Raw genomic sequence first — 16,461 nt, 5'->3', positions numbered from 1 at the left:
ATAAATACACATTGATGGGGTCTGAACTGGCAGAGACTGATCAAGAGAGAGATCTTGGAGTTGTAGTAGATAACTCACTGAAAATGTCGAGACAGTGTGTGACTGCAATAAAAAAGGCCAATGCTATGCTGGGGATTATTAGGAAGGGTATTGAAAACAGATCAGCCAATATCATAATGCCCCTATATAAATCAATGTTGTGACCTCATTTGGAATACTGTGTGCAGTTCTGGTCACCACACCTTAAAAAGGATATTATAGCTTTGGAAAAAGTGCAGAAAAGGGCAACTAGAATGATAAAAGGGTTGGAACACTTTCCCTATGAGGAAAGGTTAAAGCGCTTAGGGCTCTTTAGCTTGGAGAAACAATGACTGAGGGGAGACATGATTGAGGTTTATAAGATTATGCATGGGATAGAGCAGGTAGAGAAAGAGGTACTTTTCTCCCTTTCTCACAATACAAGAACTCGTGGGCACTCAATGAAATTGCTGAGTGGTTGGGTTAGAACGGATAAAATTAAGTACTTCTTCACCCAAAGAGTGATTAACATATGGAATTCACTGCCACAGGAAGTGGTGATGGCTACAAGCATGGACGGCTTCAAAAGGGAATTAGATAAGCATATGGAGCAGAGGTCCATCAGTGGCTATTAGCCACAAGGTATAGATAGGGGCTCTGGGGCAAGTGATGCTCTGACTTCTTGATGCTTGGGGGGGTCAACAGTGGGAGGGCTTCTAATGTCCTGGCCCCACTGGTGGACCTCCTGATGGCACTGGTATTTCTGGCCACTGTGTGACACAGAGTGTTGGACCGGATGGGCCTTTGGCCTGATCCAACATTGGCGTCTCTTATGTTCTTAAACAATACACTGACAGTCTAAAGCATAATTACAAGCAAGATGACAAAAGGGATAATAAGAAACAGTTTCTAGTGAATTAAGGACAGAGGGAATAAGGAGGGTAGGTTTCAAAAATCAGGATAAAAATTTTGTGAAATTGGTGGCTATTCAATTCTGGCTTAAAGAAAATGTTTGCTGAAAATGTGAGAGAATGCTGGGAATGCTATTTTTTAAATATTTGATGGACTTGTGAAAACATTAGAAGAATCATTTCCGTTACTCAATTAAGCAGAAGGTACTGAATTTCCATGGACCCATTAGCAGTTTTGTGCACTTAAGCTAGAGATAAAAAAGGAATGCAGGTTTTTAGTTGGGATGTTTGCCTCAACCAGTGTAGTCCTAGCTTTTGGAAGGACATATGAATTCAGTCAGTATCTGAACAGAAAGGGAACTGTGCAATGTCTAAAATTATAGCGTCAAAATGGTTGTGAGAGGAAAAGTTTGCTCTCCAGAAGATTTTATGTGGATATAATCTCACTTTCTCTCTTACTGGAATACAAGAGAACCTAAGACAAGAGGTTTTGGACAAGGATGGGTACGAACCAATTCACAAACCAAAATTCGGCACAAATTTGGGCCGGTTCGGAGATATTCGGGGAAGGCAGACTGGGCTATTAGATTTAAATGGCTGCAATCCATTTAACACTTGGTTTTACTCCCCCCTTGAAGGGAAAGGTCTTCCTTTCCCCCTTAAGTGGGCATTAAGAGGTAAATTCTTCATAATATTTAATGATGTTAAAAATTATTCAGTGCCATTCAGCCTTGTGTTGTTTCTCATTTCAATAACCGTGGTTTATTCTAGGATAATTTTGAAGAAAGTAAAATACTCCTGAGCATTTTGCCACCCAAATTCAGAAGGCTTTTGCATCTGTTTAGAGAAGAGGTTAAGTACTGGCTTGCTCCCAGTATAAACACTGAATTGTAACAAGAGGCTGATAATTAGCATGCATCTGGGTGCTCGTAGTAACATCATGAAGATGGACTTTTCTTTGTAATATTATAAGGATGTACTTCTCTATAATGTGATATATGATCTATATATTGATTGTAAAATGTTTTACTAAATGTGTTAGCATATCACAGTGTTTGTATTTTCTGTAAAAGAATCTGTGATCCCAGGTTGTTTTTTCTGCTTCTATTAGGTTTAAATTGCTGGCAACTATTTAACACTTCCCAGGTGATCCCCGCCTCCCTTCTTCCAGCCACAGTCCTTTCCCTGGGGATTCCCTGCTTTTCTCCTGGCCCTGGTGAGCCAGCAGCCAGGGCAAAGGTAAGTCCCTTCCAGGGTGGTCCCCACCCCCTTTTTCTCAGGAGTGGAAGGGGGAACTGAAAGGACCAATTTGGTTTCGGCAGGGTCCTTTCGGTTTTGTGGGCCACCCTAAACCCCAAACCAAACCACCCTTTTTAGGTTCATACCCATCCCTAGTTTTGGATATAAACAATAGACTGGAATTAATATATGTTCATTTTTATACATTAATAATGATGGGTGAACAGAAAGGCCAAATAAGTGGAGGAGCATACACAATGCATTATTAGAAAAAGAGATTTTTCTTCCCTGAAAAGAGCTACCTGGCTTAAATAACATGGCTTCAGATTTGTGGCAAAATGCCTTACACCCAGGGTTTGTGCCAAAGTGTGCCATTCCAAAGGATAATGGGGTCTGCATTCTATATAGGCTCAGAGTTTATAAAAGTATCTTATGCTGGTCAGCGGAGTGGGAGAAGAGAAGCACAAATGGGCATGATTCCACTCCCAAGTGCAGAGCCATTCAGTGCTACAGAAATGACACTAGCCAGGAAAAGGACAACAGGCAGCCAGTGCTCTACACCCTGGCTATAGAGCTGCAGGAGAAAAGTGTAAAGAACACTTTCCTACAGACAGGAAAATGGGATCTGCAAAGGGGGAGGCAAGGAGAGATAAAACCTGTGAGCATATTCATGAACCCTCACCTAAATAGCCCAGGCTAGCCTGATCCTGTCAAATCTCGAAAGCTAAGCAGGGTTGGCCCTGGCTACTATTTGGTTGGGTGACCACCAAGCAATACCACCAAGGAATACCGGGGTCGCAGCACGGAAGCAGACAGTGGCAAACCACCTCTGAATGTCTCTTGCCTTGAAAACCCTATGGGGTTGCCATACATCAGCTGTGACTTGATTGCCAAAAACAACAACATATTAATTAAACTCTCTTAAGCTTTTATGGCCATTTTGACCTCCCGAAGGAGGACTCCATTGTAATATCAAGAAGTGGCCATGAGCCCATGGTACTAAATGTACCAGGGGATGACCCCTAGATGCTGAAACTAAGGTAAAGGGTGATTTTTAATTGCTTCTAACTTAAAAAAAACATATTGCCTATCTCTCATTGCCATCTGTAGAGATATGTACAGAGTTAGGGTTTAAAATATGCATTTCTTCCCTCATTTCTTTTTATCCTTGCTCAGTCAGTGTTTACTTATGCTGTGTGCTCTTTTTATTTTCTTATTAAACTTCACTTATTTTCAGTGTGGCTAGTCTGATCTCTGTGACATTAAAGCCCTTGTTCAGTCCATGTGTATTAAAAGCAGAAAGGGGAGGGGCAGCAATTAAACCTACTACCACAGAGTAGTTCAACCAGACATGTTGGTCCCCTTGGCAAAAAATAAATAAATAAGGAAGTGATGGAGATGCAAATGCTGAGCAGAGATTTTAAATGGCAACATAACAGAAGATGTCTGAGCTCATGCTCTGAGGCAGAAAGTACCGTAACAATAAGGCAGGACCGATTACCAGTGTACCAGAGAAACGGCAGATGTGACTATTGAAAGAGCAGCTATTTAGTAACATCTTTCAAGTTGCTCATAAGCCTTTTCTTGGAGTGAACATTTAGTTAGAAAAATACGGGTCCAGTAGAAGGCATTTTTCAGCAAAAGGTGAAACTACAGCCAACTATTTAACTAAATATTGGCTGCTACCATTATACCTGGCAACAAAAAACACTCCCAAAATTTTCATTTATTAAGAAGTAAATTTGCTTGGAAAGAAGTCCACATAACACAGACTTTAAAAAAACGATTCCAAGAAATATTTTTTATCATAATGAGCAAGTAAACTGTCCCAACTGGATACAATATGGATGTTTATTTTTATTTGAAACCAGAAAAATGTTTTTGAACTGTAACAGCATAAAGTACCCCAGTGTTACATTAGAAGATGCTAAAATATTCTTGAAGTTTTCAAATTTATACTGTATACACGACAACAAAAAATCAGTATCTGAACAAACTGTGACAACACTTAATGCACAGACTTTAAGCATTTGACTTAATCTGTGTGCCCAAACCTCCAGCATGTTCATGTTCTGTGATGATGTTTTGACCGTTTCTGGTATAGCCTACCTTATATGCTGACTTGCTGCAAAGCAAGAGTTTACACAGTTTAGGCTGCAACCTTGCAGCCTGTGAGCATAGAGAAAAGTATGCAGAGTGGCTCCTATATGATATTCATCCACCAGCTGCCTCCACACATGATGCTGTTCTTCGAGTTGTGTTCTTGGGCTACTCCTGCTGGGGGACAGGCTGTATGCTAGGAACATAGAAAGAAGTGGATGCTGAGACTCTTGAAGTGAAGGCATGGGAGGGCTTCGGGGGCTTATTTAAGCCACGCTGCGCTCAGAAGCATGGAGCTCCACATGAAAGGAAGGGAAGAGAGAATAATGGAAAACAACCTAAAACCACACCATTTTGGTTTGTGCAGCCCTTTATTAGCAACTAAAATAGAAGATATCTGTTGTACAACACGGGTAGTAATTGACTATACTGGGATTTTATTATATTCTATTACAGGATCTTTTATAAATGCATTTTTTTTATTAAAAAGCTTCCAACCTTCTCTGTTTACAACTTGCAAAACTATTCTGAAAGCAGAGTACATGTGCACAGGTCTGCAGAGTGCAAATCTGGGATGTGGTAAATGCTTTACATGTCGTATTTGTAAGGACCGTCTGGCACCATACCTTTATAGCCACTGGTTTTTAGAAGTCACAACATTTTGACACCAGCCTTCCTTCCCTTGTCCTAAACAAGAAAGCATTTTAAAATGAGTTGTAACTAAGGAAGGACTACACCTACTAGAAAAAGAAGAGTTCTATTAGTTTGAGGTTTCAGTATACCCAAAGACCAGGAACTGCATCTTTGTAAGGGCAAGGCTGGGACCCCATAGTGTGCAGGTGTCATCCCTGAGTAGTCAGAGGTTCAGTGGACCATTAGTGCTCCTGCTGCATAACTCACTGAGCTGTCTTGCCAGTTTCGGCACTGGCTTGACTGGGCATAATTCAAAAACGAGAAGCTCATGTTCATTCCGTTCTTCTGGAGCTCTGTGATAGCCTAGACAGAAAAAGTGAAAAGTTCAGTTTTACAAGGTGTTTTATAGTGCCACTGCATCATCTACTCTTAACAAACATTTTCATTGCAGAAAAGATAAGCTAGCAAAATAGATAATGAGATCTGAAATGTAATAATTAGATAATTGAAGGATAGAAGATGGAATATGCCTCCTGTTATATGTTTTATGTTTGTTAGTGGTAGTTTTATGTTGTTGGTTTCTATATATGTTTGTAGTGTATAATGGAAAACAATAAAAGTGTACCCTTGGGTACTTAAAAACAAACAAACATTTTAATTCAGAACATTTTTTCTTTCTACCCTGAGTGTCTTTAAATGCACCTTCCTTCATAGGAAATCCTATACTAAGTTCTCTTTAGTCAGAGGAACTGCCTATGTCCCAGTAAAGCCTTTTAGCTATCCCTGTAGTAAAACATTGCTCCCCAGTGACCACAGTCCCTGAAACAGGGTATGGTTGGAAGGTACATGATACAGCAGCCTTGCTAAAGATAAGCTGGTATGTGCATGGATAGTGCCTGCTAGGGAAACCTTCCAGAATTCAGCCTGCTTGAGCCCTCATGATAGAAGAAAAACGGGATCTAAAAATAATAAATGAATAAATGGGAGGTAGGAGGAAAGCAGATGACTAGTTGTGAAGAGCAGTACAACCTGAGCAATATACACCTCTACTGAAATGAAGGCCTGGCGTGATCTGGTCCATGGGGTCGCGAAGAGTCGGACTCGACTGTGCGACTGAACAACAACAACTGAAACGAACTGCAGATCTATCTGAAGAAGTGAGCAGTGATTTATGAAAGCTCATACCATGCCACATATTTTGTTAGTCCTTTAAAGAGCTACTGGACTCTTGCTCTTTTCTACTGCAGATCTACAGGCAGAGATTGCTAGGGGGCCAGCCCCCTGGCTCAAAGGAGCAGACAAAAAGGTTTCCATGAAGCAATGCTTTTATTGTAGAAACCTCCTCTTGCACAGCCAACCACAGGCAGGAGTCCAAAATCAATGTTACGTTCCAAAATAATTTGGAAGGGGGTAACAGACAGGGCTGTGCGATGCATTCCATAACTCTGCACAAGCATGCAGCCGCCACAAGAGCTCACGTTGGCTCGTCATGGCTATGAAGGTTAAGAGCTACGGTGGAGAGTCTGAACTTTGGGGGCAGGAAGAAAGAGAAAGACAACACTAGCAGGATATCTGGTAGTCATGGGACAGAGCATCAGTGCCCTGCACAGCTGACTGAACATGACAATCAAATACAGAACCATGCAAACTAAGCAAAATAAACGGACACTTGCTTAAGTTTGTACAGTTCATACAAAAATTTTAAACCATCTTCTATATTGCTCTAAAATCCTTATGTTTTTGATTAAAAAAATTTAACACAAAAACCAAACTAGATTTCCTGCACGAATGTACTTCCTCAATTTGACATTTATTGACATAATAGAAGATGCACAGGCAGCATTAAAAAGGACAACGGGCAGCTAATCACTCCTGGAGCCTCCAATTCTCTTCCTATGAACACCCTCAAAACACACCCCCCCCCACTTGCCAGGTAGGCTTCTGAAGCCCAGTTCAGAATAGTGGTGGTGGTGGTGGTGGTGGGGAGAAGCTTCTAGCACAACTTGAGATGGCTGGTGCATTTGCAAAAGAGAACGAGGGAAAGGGTTGGCCATCTTTTTCCACCTGCCCATCCTCCAATGGAAATTTCCCGGCCCTTGCACTAGCAAAGGAAGCAGTGCCTCCCCTCCTATCCTAACATGTAATATTGCACCAATTGTCAGGAATAATCCCAACTAATTAATTCACTGGCAGGCCCACAGACTGTGCAGCATACCCTTCGCACAGGTCCCATCTGCCTGTATAGACCTCAGAAGAATTTTGCACAAGAGAGGGTAGGATGCGCTAGGGTCGGGGAACTACTGCATTAGAAATTCATTCAACAGCACTTACATTTAGTAAAACGCCAATGGGATGTCTTCCACATATTGTATTATGGTATTTCTTCAAGTAATTGCTAAAGGACACAGGATCAAGCTGCTCTATAATGCTCATACCCTAAGAAGAATATCAAAATACAGTTACATCTTCTAAGTTATTATTTAGGACTGCATTTGCCCATAATACACACCTATTTCATCTCTTCCTAATATTAAAAATCAAAGCCTTACTTGTAGGGAGATAAGCTATCAACAAAATCTAGTGTCATCAGATAAAAAGCGTAGTACTGTCTAGTATGAATCCAGAAAAACTTTTACTGGGTTTGACATTGCCACATCATATACAGAAAGGGACTATACCAGTTGGGAAATTAGCTGTGACAGACACAATAGTGCATCTGTCAAACCTTATTTTAAAAGCCAAAGGTACCAGCCATCACTGAACTCTACATTTTTGTGTAAAAAATAATTTTTCCTGTTCTGAACTTACTGTTGATCAGTTGCGTTAAGTAACCACAACTTCTAGTATTTCCCCTCATTTCCCTCATACCTCTCCATACAACTACTGAATGTTATAAACCTTTATATTGTCCAGCAGCCCAAACAGCCCAGATTAGCTTGCGCTTCTGAGAATTTAGGAGCTAAGCAAGGCTGACTACCATCAGTACTTGGATGGGAGACCACCAAGGAAGACTGGGGTTGCTAAGCAAAGGAAGGCAATGGTAAACCACCTCTGCTCCTCTTTTGCCTTAACTGCCCCATGGATGGGGTTGCCCTGACGTAGTTACGACTTGATAAAACGCTCTTACTCTCTTCTATCTTGTCCCTGTTTGCCTCCCTCCTAACTTAAAGTGCAATCTTAATAAGAGTTAAAGGTGAAGGTAAAGGTTCCCTTGCTAGAAAGCCAGTCGAATCCGACTCTAGGGTTGCGGTGCTCATCTCCGTTTCAAAGCCAAAGAGCCAGCGCTGTCCGAAGACGTTTCCGTGGTCATGTGGCCCGCATGACAAGGCGCACGGAACGCTGTTACCTTCCCACCGAAGTGTTACCTATTTATCTACTTGCAATTTCTTGCTTTCGAACTGCTAGGTTGGCAGGAGCTGGAACTAGAGACGGGAGCTCACTCCGTCATGCGGCACTCGGGTCTCGAACTACTGACCTTCCACAGCCTGCAGTTCAGCGTCTTAACCACTTGAGCCACCACTTACAGTTACGGCCTTCTAAATCCACTGAATTCAGTGGGCTTTAAAAGAGTAGCTTCTCTTAAAATTGCACTGAAAAGCCACAAAACTTTAACCTTCTCAGAGGGAAGGGATCTCTAGCCACTCTGTCATTTGGGTTGCACTTTTCTGCACCTTTACTATTTCTGAGGTACACACTGTACGTCTGCCTGTTCAGCTCCAGTGTGACATGAGCATTTCTTTCCCAACAGATCGTCTGGCACAAATGGAAGACTTGGGGAAGGGTCAGTAGTGAGCACAAATAATGGCTGGCAACTTTAGATTTGTGGACCCCGTCCCTTGCATCTTTCTTTAATGTTACTGTATAGAAAAGATTACTGCAGTTGAGCAAACTGCTTTGGACGACACCCAAATCAACTTGCATCCTAGATGTTTTGGGTCATTTATTTGAAGTCCTGAAACTGATCCCAGTGCATGTTTGGATAGCAAATATACCCTGCAGCAGCATTTCTGCTTTGAAATATGAAAGACATTTGATGATTTAAACCTGCACTGCCCAGAGAGAGGGGTTAAGATTCAGGGGGAAATCAGTCAAGGAATCAGAAGGGATGAGCATGCACACACACACACCAATACAACTGCCATACAGTCTATGTATCACCTACCATATCGTATCCAATTCCCAAGATGGCCCCACTTTGCACATGAACAAGATCAGCACAATGGGGCTATCTAGGAATAGGAAGGATGTTTCAGCATATATGGGGTTAATCCCTGGGTGGCAGAAAAACCTGAAAAATTAACATGTATTTTTTTCTACCTATATGCGATTTACTTCACAAACTTTCAATACATATGCATTCACTGCAAAAGACACACGATAAAGTTAAAAAGGCTTCGTTTGGGGTGGATGAGGAGGAATACATCTGACTGGAAGGGTTGGGAAGGGGAGAAGGAAAACACACAATGTGAACGTTGAGGAGGGTAAAGCAAGAGACGATGTTGGGGGGGGGGTATTTCCACTCCCTCCCATGAGTACTCTTTGGTGTCCCCACATTTATCCTTACGTTGTTGTTTAGAGTATGGCTTTTACATTTACTTTTTAAGATCTTGCCCTTCCTCCCAAGCGGGCATACATGGTTCTCCCCTCCTCCATTCTGGTCTGCCACTTAAGAGGAATACAACTGGGTTCAGTCTTACAGACTGTGAATGCAGGGATCTTGGAGACAGATCTTCTCCACCTTCTCCCAGCTGTCTCCTGTGGCCTCCTGAAACTCTCTGCTGTCAGGTACCCTCCTAATCAAAATGTCATGTGGAACACGGACAAAAGGAAGGAGGCGGAATCTGGCAAAACACTCCTCTCTCCTATCAACCACTTCTACTAGCAGAAGAATGGGTGATTGTGATAAGTTGGGGTGGCATGACGCCAGTAAACCCCCCCCCCCCCCGTGTAGTGCACCTGTTTTCACAATCCCAATGATTTGGGGGTTGACTAAGGATTACTTCCCATAGCAACCACAATTCCCCATCATATCACCAAGCACACCTAAGAAGCCAGAGATATGTTTATTTACTGGACAGCCAACACTCGGCACTATCTACCACTACCCACTTCTGAGGTAATCTATGATGGAGCTTCTGAGATACCCTCTTCTCTGGGATGGTAGAACCCAATTGTTACCTGGACCATCCTTAACAGTTAGGAGAACAGAGATCAAATACAAGAAAAAATGGTTTCTTTCACTGTGAGGGGAAAGCAAACTGAAGGTTCAGGACCAAGTTTATACAAACAGGGAGAAATTGAGCTTTGGCGATACAGTTTTTTCCTTTTGTATACATATCGCATGTGTATCTATAACGTGGATATGTATTAGAGTTGCCAACTGTGGGTTGGGACATTTCTGGAGATTTGGCGGTGGAGCTTGGGGAGGGCAGGGTTTGGGAACCTTAGAGTGGTATAATGTCATGCTCCAAAGCAGCCATGTTCTCCAGGTGAACTGATCTGTGTCATCTGTACATCAGTTGTAATTCCAGATCTTCAGGAGGCTGGCAACCATTTTTTTAAAAAAAAAATATATACCTGTGTGTGCACGTGTGTGCACGCGTCTTCCCCTCCCTCTCTCTCAGTGAAGAGAATGCCAATAACTGCCATATTACTTTGGCCTTTGAGAGCTATTACTTTCCCAATAGGCTTCTCAGTCTTTTAAATTCTTCACTAGAGCCTTTTTAAGCTACATAACTCCACCTGCCCCGTAGCTTTCAAGTAACACTGAAAGACTACAAATGAGAACCCTAAACCAGTGTGTACCACACTAGGTCACCATGCTAAACAGCCCCCTTCTACCTGAAGTGAATGGAGAAAGGGGAAGATCCCTGCCCTGCCTAAAGAAACTCTAAAACCCTCTCAAACTTGTTAAACAGCTCTTTCCCCCTCTGCTCCTTCCCCTCCAAGGCTCCACAGGCCCAGATTGGCTGTTGCTGGCTTTATCTCTCAGACAAACAAGGGTACAGAGGGGATTGGAAGACTTATTACTGTACTGCCCTAGTGAGTGCCCTTGACCGCTTCATTGGCTAGCCAACATTCAAGTAGCAAAAAATCTGGTAGAATTTTCTTGACAGCTGACAAATAATAGAGTACTTATTTTATGAAAGGGGATATGAGAACTCTTCAATTAAATTCTGGATGCATTCAAAATTTTCAGGAGAAGCTAACTGGAGTTGTATTTCATCATTTTCAACACTTACCATTTTATCTAGGTGTTCATCATTTTCAGCACTTACCATTTTATCTAGGTGTTCATCATTTTCAGCACTTATGAACCGCTGACCTTAAAGACAAAAGTTGTGACAAATAAATAATGAAACTTCTAACTGGAGGCAAAGATGAAAAAAGTAATTACAAAAGCAGGTAAACAGATGGCAAAACAAATTCTGTAACAATCTCTTAAAGCAATCTTCATTCTGTACTGTGCTAGTACTGTAATGGAGTAATTGGACAGTAATTGAGTAATTCCAAATGAGAAACAAGCAACTATTTGCTATCAGCTCCATAGAAATATAGTAAACTCATGGTGCAGAGATTTGTCACCTGTTGTTATTCTGAAAATCATCATGTACACTTGACACTGTACAAATAGTACTTAATATACCAGAAATATGAAGGGCACGTCTCTCTCTTCCTTGGCTAACTACACAATCACCAAAGCTTGTAAGAAATGCAGTGCTCTTCAGCTTTGCTATCAGCTCCATAGAAATATAGTAAGGTATTACTAGTTATTTTTACAGTAAAATCTAGAATATAAACTCTAATGTTCCCTCTAAGCTGTGGAGTCTTGTGAGCAAAAATTCTACTTTGTGAGCTACTAGCATTAAAGTTGTGAGCGAGCGATTTGGCTACTGCATAAATTAGTTTGCTCTGGAGCCATCCTTCCTGAGCTAAGACAAAAATATGTGAGTCAGAGGCTTAAAAACTGTGAGCTAACTCACACTAACTCAGCTTAGAGGAAACACTGCCCCCACCCCCAAAACTTGGTTGGCATCTGCATGAATCTTTGCTGGCTTTGCAATTCTAACCTAAGGAGAGAGCAGCAAATATGACCAACAATCACCATAAATACAGATTTGCTATGCAAATATTTGGAAAATTCTACAATCCTTTGCATCCCGTAAATAACAGAGGAAAAAGTTCTTATTTCTGTTTGCAAAGGAAACGTTTTACCAAGCTGTGAAAATACTCCTTTCAGACAATTTTCTAGAATTGCCAAATTGAATTTTAGCTTTCTGTAGAAAGGGTAGGTTTGTCAAACCGTATTTCAGTTTAAAGTGGCCTGTTTTAAATACGTGCATACAGCCAGCTCTTTATGGCCAATAACAACTTACCCCAATGGCAGAAGTCTGAGGAAACCACAAAGAGATTACAAGGATCTGCTAAATATTTGCTGAAGAGTTTTCCAAATTCCTGTTCTTTCGTCTCACTCAGTGCTCCGACTAATACAGGAACAATGGTAAACTCATCCTTATGGCTTAAAAAACAAAACAAAACACTTATATTTATAAAGGTCCAGGACATGATGTTGTCACAAGCAGCAAACTTTATCTGTAAAAAAATATGTTTCATTTGCACTGTTATGCTATTTTAAGTTTAATCAAGTTATTCAAAATTCTGTATTAAAGTGAGGCCCAGAAACTTCCATGAGACATCCTCAGTGCCAATCCAGAAGGTCTTCTGACAAAACTCACTGTATGTATGTTAAGGTTTGCTGAATAGATCTTCTTTTCCGGCTAGACTACCATTAAGTGTGAATGGGTTGCTTCTGCCCAGACTGATGCTTTGGTAATTTACTAATGCTTGACTGGAATTATCTTCCTGTGCACTGTTATTCCTTGTGACTGGCTGCCTTAGTGCTTTCTCTTATTGGTTAAAAGTACATATTCAGCCAATCCAATTTCAATACACCTCAGACGCCTACAATCGCCTCTCTTGTTACAGGAACACCAAACACAAAAATAATACCTTTGTCACACCCGCAATGTGTTCCCAGGAGGTACACCACCTTCCGCTGTCCCACCAGTCCTGACTCCAGATGCTCCACAAGCCTCAGAATAGAGGGGGGGAGAGGGTTTGGCTCACCCTTTTCCTCCTCCTCCTGCCTGAGTGACTCCATTCTCCACCCATGAGTCCTCAAGGCTTTCTTCTTCCTTGGCTTCCTGATCAGAGCTTCCTTTTAACCCACCACCCTCTTGGCCTACCAAGCTGTCCCTCTGCTGAATGTCTGCAGCTGCCGCCGAGGGGTCACTGGGGCAGACAACTGCCCTTCAAGGAGGCATGTCTGTCACTTGGTCCTACTGGCCCTGACCTCACCTAAAACTTCACCTCCCCATCCCACCCTTGGCGTTTGACACACCCATCCCACCACCCAAGGAGACCTGCTTGGAGAGGCCAAGGCAGGGTGAGCCTCAGACCTCACTCCCAGGAGGGAGCCACCCGGGATTGACAGGTCCTGGGGTTGTTTCCTTAGCCCAGGGTCCTCTAAGCCCCATGAACCCGAACCAGCCCTCCCTGAGCCTCTTGCAGCAGTGGGAGTCACAAGCGGGGCTGTCTGCCTCCTGGAAGCCCGTTGCAGTGTGACTGCTCAACCCGCCTGCATCCCTGGGATTTTCTCCTTCTCCCTAGCCATTCCAATATTCTCAGCTGGCTTTGCTCTCCCCCCAGTCTTGCCTGGTGTGGGCGGCTTCACCTGAGGTAGGACTGGTTGTCCAGGTTCCAGAAGGAGCTGTGCAGCTTTTCTGGTTCAGTGGCATCTGGGACAAGATACAGAGAGCTTCTGGGGATGGCTTTGAGCCTGACTGTGGACAACCTTTTACTAGGATCAATCATAACGTTCTAAGTGTCAAAATTCTTTGATGGTTAGTTACAACGGATATTCTTGGAGCACGACTTCCAGTTTCTGTAACCTGAAGACACAGGGCTGAGGCTATCTCAGAAATTACCTGAGACTAGGAATAAGGCCCGTTGTGGAACTAAAAACGAGCTCTAAAAAGAGGCTCTGGGTGGGTACCCCGGCCTGGGGGCACTCAGCATCAATTTGCTGTGGCAACTTCATCAGGGTATAATGAGCCAGAGACCACCATTTTCTCCAGAGGAACTGATCTCCACCACCTGAAGAGCAGTTGTAATTCTGAGTGATCTCCAGCCCTCACCTGGAGTTTGGCTACAATGGTTCCCCAGGAGGAAATGGCTAGTTTGGAGGGTGGCGTCTATGGCATTGTATCTGTCTGAGGTCCCACCCCTCCTCAAACCTCACGCTCTCCGGGATCCACCCCTCAAATCTCCAGGAATTTCCCAACCTGGAGGTGGCAACCGTATCTCCTTCCCAGCCAACCATCAACCTACCTTTATCTTCCCCTCTGACTTCAGCTTTCCATCTCCTCCCCCCTCCCTGCAGCCTCTACCTAAGAAGAGTACAGTCTTCTCTGCAGTGGCGACCAAAGCAGCTTACACCATTCTCCTCTCCCCCTTCTGACCTGTGAGGTAGGTTAGGCCAAAAGTCTGTGACTGGTCCGAAATCACCCACTCAGTTTCCACAGCAAGAACTTGGGTGACTGGTCCGAAATCAGCCACTCAGTTTCCACAGCAAGAACTTGGGTGACTGGTCCGAAATCAGCCACTCAGTTTCCACAGCAAGAACTTGGGTGACTGGTCCGAAATCAGCCACTCAGTTTCCACAGCAAGAACTTGGGTGACTGGTCCGAAATCAGCCACTCAGTTTCCACAGCAAGAACCTGGGTCTGGTAGACCCTGCTTTGAAGCACTAACTGCTACGTTACACTGGCTGTCATAGGGTGGCCACCTCAGCAGGGTATAATGAAACAGGGGAACCGATCTCTGCCATCTGAAAAGCAGTTGTAATTCTGAGTGATCTCCAGCCCTCACCTGGAGATTGGCCACAATGGTTCCCCTGGAGGAAAAGTACAGTCTTTCTCTGCAGTGGGGACCAAAGCAGCTCACATCATTCTCCTCTTCTCCTTTCAATCTGCACAACAACCCTGTGAGGTAGGTTAGGCTGAAAGTCTGTGACTGGTCCAAAATCACCCATTCAGCTTCCACAGGAAGAATCTGGGTCTGCCAGACCCTGCTCTGAAGTGCGAACTATTGAGATATATGTCTAGGTTGAGGTAGCAAGCAGTTACTGGCAATGCTCCCTCTAAGCTCTGGAGACTTGTGAGCAAAAATTCTATTTTGTGAGCTACTGGCATTAAAGTTGTGAGCAAGCGATTTGGCTGCTGCATAAATTAGTTTGCTCTGGAGCCATCCTTCCTGAGCTAACACAAAAATGTGTGAGCTGGAGGCTAGAAAACTGTGAGCTAGCTCACACTAACTCAGCTTAGAGGGAACATTGGTTACTGGATCTAGATCAGTATGATCTATGTGTAAGTCTTAGCTGTCATGCTAAGTGGTTAAGGCAATTACAGCCAGGTGTTAAACTACCAGGTGTTACTCTTCTAGCATTGTTGGAGTAGGAAATTAGTTTATCCTGTTAGTGATTGGCTGGGGTTAGTATTTAAGCTATCAGCTTGATAAGCTGGGTGGGGGACTTAGTTCTCTCCAACTAAGGCACGCTATGCTGTAAGACAGTCTGTATATCTCTGTGTAAATATTCACCATTATCTCTAAGTAAACTTTATGCACCTTCATCACCAGTTGGTCTCCAGCTTCTTCTTTACTGCACTCAATACGAACTGCTACACCACACTGGCTGTGGTATCGTTTGGTATCACAACTGAACTCCAGACAACAGATTTCTCTCTCTCCCCCTGGAGAAAATAACTGCTTTGGAGGGTGGACTCTATTCGGCTGAGGCCTCTTCCCTCCCCAAACTCTGGCTCCAGGAATTTCCCAATCTGGAGCTGGCAACCCTAGTCAGGACTGGCCACAGTTTCCCACAAAGGCCAAAGTAGGCCTGAAAAGGGCCTCCTCCCCCACCTTTTTACTGACAGAACCAAGCTTGGTTGCCAAGGGGAAAAGTGAGCCAAGGAGGAGAAGAGAATGGTTTGACAGCCGCTGGCCCACCTCAGTAGCCAGCTAGCCATGGAGGAGCCAAGCAGGAGAAGTGTTTTCGTTAGGAGAGAGAACCGTTTTGGCAGTTTATGGCCAGCCTGCCAATGGGTGGGAGAAAGGAGTGGACCCAGCACTCAGCCAATGGCATGTGAGTACTCTTGAGTGGCGGTTGATGGACCAATGGCTGATGGAGTGCATAGAATAGCCAATGGGAGATCTGGAAAGTGCCAATATGCCAGGGCTTTTATATATATCATATCAAGGACTACACCTATAAGAACACAGCAGACTGAATTTCTACTTGGCACTAAGCAGCATAAAAATACTTCCCCCCTATTTCCATAACTCTTGCTATTTCTATTTTGCACATAAGTGTTATGAGACAGACTTATTTATGTTTTTATATCTGATACACAAGCAACACACATGGACTGTGCACATTCATTTGTATACCATAAGCCAAAGAAAGCTGTTTGCAACACCTATAGTGAGAGAGAGAGATTTC

The 16,461-nt window shown here is 43.2% G+C and overlaps 1 protein-coding gene across 5 annotated transcripts in view; it reads right to left on the bottom strand.

The window, feature by feature from the left end:
- Nucleotides 1-4,219: 4,219 nt before the first annotated feature.
- The window catches only part of MEMO1 (mediator of cell motility 1), a 27,696-nt gene continuing 15,454 nt past the window's right edge, over nt 4,220-16,461 (bottom strand). For 2 of the 5 annotated variants that reach the window (XM_015408452.1, XM_015408453.1), the window contains exons 6-9: nt 12,278-12,420; nt 11,144-11,226; nt 7,233-7,337; nt 4,573-5,264 (exon numbers count right to left, since the gene is read on the bottom strand). In XM_015408452.1, coding sequence (XP_015263938.1) covers nt 5,133-5,264; nt 7,233-7,337; nt 11,144-11,226; nt 12,278-12,420 — 463 coding nt within the window. In that variant the 3' untranslated portion in view covers nt 4,573-5,132. The other 3 variants (XR_001482418.1, XR_001482417.1, XR_001482416.1) reach the window with 3 other exon arrangements.

This window comes from Gekko japonicus, unplaced genomic scaffold (assembly GCF_001447785.1).
Source record: "Gekko japonicus isolate JY-2015 unplaced genomic scaffold, Gekko_japonicus_V1.1 scaffold897, whole genome shotgun sequence".
Classification (NCBI taxonomy): Eukaryota; Metazoa; Chordata; class Lepidosauria; order Squamata; family Gekkonidae; genus Gekko; species Gekko japonicus.
This window is presented reverse-complemented; position numbering and strand designations above follow the sequence as displayed.